The sequence below is a fragment of the Fundulus heteroclitus genome, chromosome 11 (genome assembly GCF_011125445.2).
Source record: "Fundulus heteroclitus isolate FHET01 chromosome 11, MU-UCD_Fhet_4.1, whole genome shotgun sequence".
Taxonomy (NCBI): Eukaryota; Metazoa; Chordata; class Actinopteri; order Cyprinodontiformes; family Fundulidae; genus Fundulus; species Fundulus heteroclitus.
This window is the reverse complement of record NC_046371.1, coordinates 7,476,974-7,485,483: the sequence shown is the minus strand read 5'-3', so window position 1 is coordinate 7,485,483 and position 8,510 is coordinate 7,476,974. Positions and strand designations below refer to the sequence as shown.

General features: G+C 41.1%; 1 protein-coding gene across 1 annotated transcript; it reads right to left on the bottom strand.

The window, feature by feature from the left end:
• Nucleotides 1-292: 292 nt before the first annotated feature.
• cnot8 (CCR4-NOT transcription complex, subunit 8) lies at nt 293-8,027 on the bottom strand. The gene is made up of 7 exons (XM_012873396.3): nt 7,910-8,027; nt 5,800-6,017; nt 3,949-4,142; nt 1,972-2,133; nt 1,698-1,842; nt 1,496-1,606; nt 293-749 (listed from the first exon to the last, which is right to left on the bottom strand). The coding sequence occupies exons 2-7, from the start codon at nt 5,914-5,916 to the stop codon at nt 621-623; spliced, it is 858 nt and encodes a 285-aa protein (XP_012728850.1). The 5' UTR covers nt 5,917-6,017; nt 7,910-8,027; the 3' UTR covers nt 293-620.
• Between the last annotated feature and the right edge of the window lie 483 nt (nt 8,028-8,510).

The following is an 8,510-nucleotide window of genomic DNA, read 5'->3' as shown; positions in this document are numbered from 1 at the left end:
GTCGAGTGAAACTTCATCAGAACGTGAGCAGAGCTTCACAAAAAGTGTCTGGACAGAATTGTGATTATACAATATTCTGTAGTCTGACGCCTGTAAAGGTTTGATTTAAAAACAGAATAAAATATTTTCAGGAGAACAAAACAGAATGGCTGGCTGTAGGCGAACCCACTGAAACATCAGGAAATTTATACAGCAGCGTTTGGAATGACTTAAAACATTTATTCCTGTTGAAATCATACATTTTTTATTTACAGGCCCCTCCAGCATCAACTTAAAAAAACAAAAAAAATCAATCCATGTAGGGGTAAAGACAAAAGAAAAAAAAAAAGGGGGGGTGGGGGATCTGTCTGATAAAGATCAGAACTGAGAAGTCTCTAAAATCCCAGGTGTTTAGGAGCTGGTCCCACGCTGTAAAAACAAACATGTTTTAAAAAAATCCATCGGACTCGTTTGGCCCGGTTTAAGACGCGACGCGGGAAGAACCGAGCCAGCCGCTGGAGCATCTGCTCCCGCTGTGAGTCCACCCAAAGAGTCGCTCGGATATGTTTTAGACGAGTCTTGTTGGAGAACGCGAGGGCAGGAAGCTGCCGGTGGGTCCTTTTAAAAAGCCGAGCGGCCGCTCAGTGTTTGTTGTTGGCCTCATCCTGCCCCGAGCCGGAGAGCCCGTTCTGGGGCTGGCTGGACCCGGAGCCGAGGCCGTACAGCCTCCCGCAGTACTTGGCGTCGTCGATGTGGTCTTCAAAGAAAAGCTGCACAAAAGAGAACAGTTAAATGTAAAAAAAAAAAAAAAAAAAAGTTTCTCATAAGGGCGATGGCTCAGATGGCAGGTTTAGTGTTTAAAAGGACTAAAGTTTGAAACTAAAGCTTTTTACTTGGTTCTTGAACTTAGTTTAAAAAAGAAAAATAAGACAGAACTAATGTGCTAAACAAAACAAACATGTTTAAAAAGCAGGAAAACAGTCTATCCTGAGTTGTTTCATTTCTGTTTCAGAGTTGATTTAACAAACATCTGAAAATGATCCAGACAACGAGTGGAGAAGCAGCCAAAGTTGGAGAAAAAAATCCAATAAAGCCTGGAGAACCAGTTACCAGAATGTATATTATATAATATTATATTACTGGAAACTCTGGCAGCTCGGAAAAAAAAAAAAAAAAAAAAAAACTTTATACTAGGTGTGTTTAATGCTTTCCACATTCACAACAAAGTTTTTTTAATGCAATATTACCAACATGTGAGCAAGTAAAGATAAAAAAAAAAAAAAAAAATCACAGGTAGAAACATCTGTCAACGTCTGTGTCCCACGGAGAACTTGATTTCTGGTCAGGAACAAACGACACATGAGGACAAACGGATCAAACTACCAACGCTCCTCGCCGTAGGAGCCTTTTCTGGGACAGGGACTCTCCGGCGGTTGTTTTCAGCATCAGCGAGGAGCGTAAAAATTTACGGATTTGTCGCTGCTTACAACTAACTTCGGACTGAGCGTCAGTTTACCTCTTTCATCCTGAAGAAGGCCATCCCTGTGAGCAGCGAGTCGGATCCGGCCTGATGCTGTCGCCCGATCCTCTTCAGCTCCAACTGGTCGGCTACTTCCTGTAAACCTCCCTGCAGCACAAACACAGCAGGCGGGTCAATCCGGGCTCCTCCGACCACTTAACTGGACCCGATTGAAGACGGAGGCGCCGCCGCCGCATACCTTGAGGCTTTTGCAGCTCTTCATTAGGTACTTGACGTCGTAGATTGCAGGAAAAAACAAGTTGAGGATCTGAAAGAAGTCGTGCTCCTCCTCGGGAAGCCGAGCGTCCGTCAGAAGCTTCACCAGATAGCCGAAGTCATAGCCGCTAAAAGATGAAGAAGCGGAAAGTTCCTCACAGTTTAGAAATGTATGAAATCCCAGAGAAACATGAGATTTCCTCCTACAAGCTGATACTAAAGACATGGGCTGGATTAAAAGGTTTAAAACCACCAACCTGTGGAAGGAGAGCCACTTCACGTTTTCACAGAGCACCAAGCCCGACGTCATGAGGAGCTCAGCAAAGTACAGCGTGTCGATTCCTTCTTCTTCGTGCTTTTTGAACTGGAGGCCAGAGTTCTGCAGCAGGTCTATGGAGTCCTGTGAATACATGTCTTCTCTGGGGAGGGAATTAAAAAAAAATGACATCAGCCACCAACATTTCATTTAGCACCAACACAACAGACCTAAATAAAACCACTCCACTGTCACATTTCTAACCAGACTTACAGAGTTCAAAGTACCATTTTTTTTGGACTATAAGGCACGCTTAAAATCTTCTCAAAAACTTTTGGTCCACCTTATCTAGTGCTTACTGAACAATTTAATGTGGCAAAATATGCTCAAAAATCTGTTAAAATGTGTAAGTACGACTTTGGTTAGCAACGAAGTCGCTCTGCTCAATGGATATTCGGAGCATTACGGTCACTGAGCTTTATAATACACTGGAGTGCTGATTTTGCCGAAAAACTGAAGTCACTGGACGCCATCTTGCTCCTCCCTACTCTCCCAGAATCCCACAGGATTTGGTTGCAACAACAAGCAGTTTTCTGGCTGTGTGAAAACGTGTCACAGGTAATTCTACAGTCAGTGGATGTACTAACACTATCAACTACTAGGAAATTAGGTGCTGAAATATTTTACATGTTATTCATATTAAATATATATATATGTATATATAAGTATGTGTATATGTATATATGTATACATATGTAAATATATGTTTTTGTATATTATTTATATATTTATAAATGTTAAACATATATATTTAAATGAATAAAATGAAAAATATTTCAGCACATGACTTTCTCAGTACTTGATAGTTTTAGAACAAAACATAAAAGTATATGGCATTTGACATTTTAAAAGTCTTAAGCCCCCCCTGAACATGAGAAAATCCTCGTTATTGGATGCTGTAGCGCACATATTCCTTAGTTACTCGTTCAAACAGCGGGCGATTAGCACTCCAGTGTATTATATAGCTCAGTGATTACGGTACACTGTGTCACTACCTGATAGGACCCCTGAGCTGTCTACAAGACTGCCTGACTGTAATGTCTAAACTAGAAGTGCATTCATGTACGGCAGCCCGCGCTATCAACAATAAACCTAGTCAGTTAATTCAATATAAAAATTACGTTTATTTTGGCCTTATGTTAGAAACAGGGCAGTGTAAAAGAAAAGAAAAAGCAGCAAAGAAATTGGTATTCAAACTTGAAAAGTCAGAAGTTTCCCACCAGCCCTGAGTTTAGATTTGATATGACTGCTGCTCAAATAAAACCTGCAGAAACTTTGGATCTACAAATGAACCTTATTATATTATTTATGAATTTTAATCCATTGCCTGAATCCACAGCACATTAAACAAATTTGTACCAAAACGAGGTGAACACGGGATTGAAGCTGTGTGTGACTTAAATTCAGGGAATTGTTTTAGTGCAACAATTTCAGAGAAGAAAAAAATATTAAAAACATATTTTATCAGGTTTTGTAAACCAGGACAGGATAAATGTGCAATAAGGCAACAGAGGCTCTGCTCTCTTTGCTCTGACTACAGGCGGCTTTCAGGTCGAGGCTGCGGGGCTTGGAGACGCGTGAAGACGCTCACAGCAGCAGTCGCCGCTCTCCAAAGACACAGGGATGTGTTTAGGTACTGAAACACGGTACCGTTTGATTTTACGTGAATCGGTACTCAGTAGTACCAACGGGATTCAGTCGGTTCCTATAAAAGTACCAAATTCGGTACCCAGTCCTAATTGCTTATCAGTATTCTTCAGATCCACACGCTACATCTGATTTACACGTACATTCCTAGTGTGGCAAAAAAAACAACCAAAACATTTAGAGCAAGATTTTCCACAAGTAATTCAGCGTGGGCTGATAGAACGAGACAAAAACGCGACGCCGAATCCCCAGAGAAAAGTTTTCCACCTACGTGAGGTTGAATTTGAAGTTAAACTGCCACGTGGTCATGCCTGGAGGATAGTCGCCATCCTCGTTCATGAACGTGAGTCCCAGCTGGATGATCTTCAGGAGGTCCACGTTGCACCTCAGCAGCTGGTACTGGTAGTCCACCGTGCTGCGAAACTCTCCGATTGGCCGCACCACGACGCCGGGGAACTCCGTGTCCTGGCGAACGACGGAGAGAGAAGAGCTCATTGGTCAACGTTTTTCTGACTCTTCCAGACTTTGAAGGAACTCTGCGACATCTGGTGCCAAGCAGTTTTATTAATTGAACAAAGAACCGTGTAAAGCCTCAGCTTTGCGCCCGTCACAGAGAAAAAGCTTTTAGTTGCTGAGCATTCGCTTCAAAGCACTTTTCCCATTATGCTTTTCTGAGTAACAAAGATGTTAATAAGGCTCAACCTACTGCCGGGCCAATACCGACGGGGTTTAGGTTTCTGAGCACAGATTAGATCCACTGATCAGGAACATGTAAGACAGGTCAACAGTGCTGAGGCATGTCACAATAAACTTTGCAGGACGATACATTTTTCTAAAACTTATTACAATAAATCATAATATTGTAATTTGGAGACGCTGTTCAGCTCATATGGTATAACAAGTTTATCCTTTTGACCTACTGGCTCAGACAAATTAAGCGGGTGCCGTCATTTGGTCTAAACCCAAAAAACTCCAACCCTGCAGCGGTCGGGTTCGCCTTTGACACCAATTTAATTTCTTTTTAAACCATTTCTCTGGCTCTCCCTCACCAGGCTCTCATGTTAACTTTGAGAATGTCCATACCTGACACTAGCTGGGTTCCCCCCACCATATTATGACCACCAGGCATCACCTCCCCTCAGGCTGAGCTTCGCTTGTTGGTTTTAAATGTCTCGATGTTAGAGCGTGACATAAAGCAAAGTTCCAGTCTGGAAGAAAAGCTCCCGATCAAGTAATCGAACACGCTAGCTGTTATTAGCGTGATGCACGTTATGGTTCCTGGTTACACGCCCACACTTCCGCCCGTGAGCCACCAGACAACTACCGGCAGGATTTTCTGTGGGACACCCTGGCAAGATTGTATCGTGCGATAGGCTTAGGCTACTGGAGGACATCAGGATCTAATTTTCTCACTCTATAGAGTTCTACTATTCTTCAATTATGCATTACGTGTTGTCATTTCTGCTTTAACTTTCTGTTCTCTCTCTTTTATCTTCATAGAAGGTACACCTGGTCTGGCGTTCTGTTAGCTGTGACATCATCCAGAGAAGACAGATCACCCGCTATTACCATCTAATGTAGAACAGATTACTGGATCAATGTGTGCTTCTGTGCTTTTTTTGTCTCTCTTGTTGTGTCTCTACTCTGTCTTCTGTAACCCCAGTCGGTCGAGGCAGATGACCGTTCATACTGAGCCCGGTTCTGCCGGAGGTTTTCCTTCCCGTTAATGGGGAGTTTTTCTTCCCACTGTCGCTTCATGCTTGCTCAGTATGAGGGATTGCTGCAAAGCCATGGACAATGCAGACGACTCTCCCTGTGGCTCTACGCTTCTCCAGGAGTGAATGCTGCTTGTTGGGAATTTGATGCAATCAACTGGTTTCCTTATATAGGACATTTTTGACCAATCTGTATAATCTGACCCAATCTGTATAATCTGATTGAACTTGACTTTGTAAAGTGCCTTGAGATGACATGTTTCATGAATTGGCGCTATATAAATAAAATTGAATTGAATTAATTTATGCATCGACTATCGCGACAGGCCTAGCAGTGCTCAGATGTTTGCCTGGCAAATTAAGCGGATTCTGATTTAACTAAGCTATTCAGACCGCTGATGTCTCACCATGGCAACGTAGTTGTAGCTTTGGATAATCTGTCTGATCTTCCTCATTTCTTCTTCCACGTTGCTCGCCCAGACTTCACAGATGATCTGGCTGGAATCAGCAAGTGCAGCTGGCATGTTGGCGGGTCGGAGGAAAAGCTAAAATCCCGGCAGTCCTACAGCGATCGGTGGGAGGTGAAGAGGAAATCCGATAAAAAAAAAAAAAAAGAGAAACAATTCTGGGAGAAGAGGGAAAGGGAAAGGTTAGTGAAACAGATCACAATCAGGCAATTTCCCTTGATTGGGCTGAAACAATCAAAAATAATCATGATTAATCAATTATTTAAATAATCGTCAGCAAATTCTGTAACAGAATAATTATTAACTGTGGCACACAGACTCTAAAACGTGCCATTTGCTAAAAGAGTAACACACTAAAAACAATAATTATACCAAAACTGTAGGAAAAAAAATATACATATTGCATTTAAGGTGAAAAACCTTCTTTGTAAAAATAAATCTATTAAGCCCCTGTTGCTAACCGATGATGAAAAAAAACAGTCAACAGATTAGCAATATGTACCTTTATAATTACATTACCATGCTGTGAGCATTGCATTAAGTTTTTTGCCACTGCCAATGCATTTAAAAAAAATTTTTTTTGGTAGAAAACGCTCATTTACTAAGGTATGTTATTTTACAAAAGTATCTCTTTTTAGAAAAAAAAGTTGAATCAAGTATAGATGCGGCTCTATAAATAATTAGGAACGGAGCCAATAAGAGGCTTGTGAACCAAAGTCATCCAGTGTGTTGGAGGAAGGCTTGCCTGCGTTAGCATCCAGTTCACAGTGGTGGGTGAGGTGGAAACAATTAGCGTCAAATCTCAGAGCAAAACGGCACATTGGGGTGAAGGACGTTAGGCCACAGGTTGGCGCACACATACACAACATCACTGTACTCAGGTAGAGGCAGAAAAGGTTGCTGTACCGGATTAAGTTTGAACAGCAGTAACTATACAGAATCATCTGCGTGAAGATAGCAGGAGGCATTTGATAAGTTTGGCCACTTTACACCAGATTTTATTATCTAACCACTTCTATTTTCTAAAATAATGTTTTAAACTGTTATTGGCCAAATACAGGGCAGGCTTATTTTTGGTAAATGCCACCTTCCATTTCTCTTTAACGTCAGACGAGCCGATTTAGGTTTTGACAGGTTACCTTTTTTACTTCTTTCTAAGAACTGTAACAAAGAAAAGAACCGTTGTCTTGAATGCTCTTAGATCCTCCCATCTTCCGAAACACTTGACTATCAGATATGGTTCTTCAATAGGAGATACACATCTTCCAACTACCAGTGGCTCACTGTTCTTTTTTTTTTTTTTTTTTAAACCAACATTCAAATTAAAAAGTACTCTTGCTCAGCAATTTCTTGGCATGTCTGCTACAGACACTGGACAGAACCTGGGCAAAACAGTCAATAACAAACTGAAACCGTCAGAAAACATAGTGACCTGTCGTTCAAGACAGTTTTGCGACATTATAAGAACAGCCTGGCTGCTTCCAATGGAATAATAACGTATTATTAATGTACAACGAGCTACTGCTCTTTAAAACCTTCTATACCTTGACCCTGTATGCTAAATGCCACCATTTTACCCATTTCATCTCTAATCATCACCAAAGCGTAATACAAAGCATGTAGCAAAGGCAGACAGATTAAATTAGATAGAGCAGAGTGTATTTTCCCCCCAATGTTGTCATGACAGCAGTGGGGGCAACCGTTAGCTTAGACGTGGCTTGTAGCTCAGATTCTGCAAGAAAAAAACATCAAATATAAAGAACACTGTTGAGTACAAACCCGTCGACACGGTACTCACATTAAAAACACCCCAGGTTCACGAAATTCATAGTATGCGATCAGTTTGGAATAAAAAAAACAAACGACACAACGACGAAAACACTAGCTACTAGCTTAGCATAAAGGCTAACCTTTCAACTGGAAGCGGCACAAAACAAAGCGGAAATGAGAAGCGCTTCCCTCTTTCGCCGCCCCACGTGTCTTATTCCAGCTTTACGTGCAGTCAAAATGACACATTCGCGTTGGTGAAGTGATTAAACGACAGTTTTACCTCCTATTTTCTTCGGTCGAACCCTATCAAGCTAGTTGATGGTTGTACTTTCTTATTCGTTTTTTCACCTGCTTCACCTCTTCGGCTGCAAAAACGCACAGCAGCGCCTCCTGCCGTACGGGAGTCGCAGCGTGATGACGTCATATCTGTCAGGGACCGCGAGATTATCAACACAAACGCAAGGATGGATTTCTACATGCATACACTGATTATTCGATATGGATAATCAGTGTATAGATAGAACCTATACGATTGTTTTACATATATGTATTATTTTGGGAGAAAAGTAGAAAAAATACATATATACAAAAAAGTAAATAAAACTATAAAACACACTACAGCATTTACCTTCAGCAAAAAACAAAAACAAAAAACAAGTTTAATCGGAGGCAAAAAATGTAATATTTTTGAAACTGCATATGTAATGCCTTAAAGCAGTCGAATTTTATTGAAACCAAAGATTTACATAAAATGTTTACCCCCTTTTCTCACTATTTCGCTTTTAGTCAGACTAAACTTGTGTCCATCTGAGATTCTGTGATTTTCTTTAAATTCAGAATTTGGTAGAATTTCCTTTGAAACTGCATGACTTGCTTAAGCA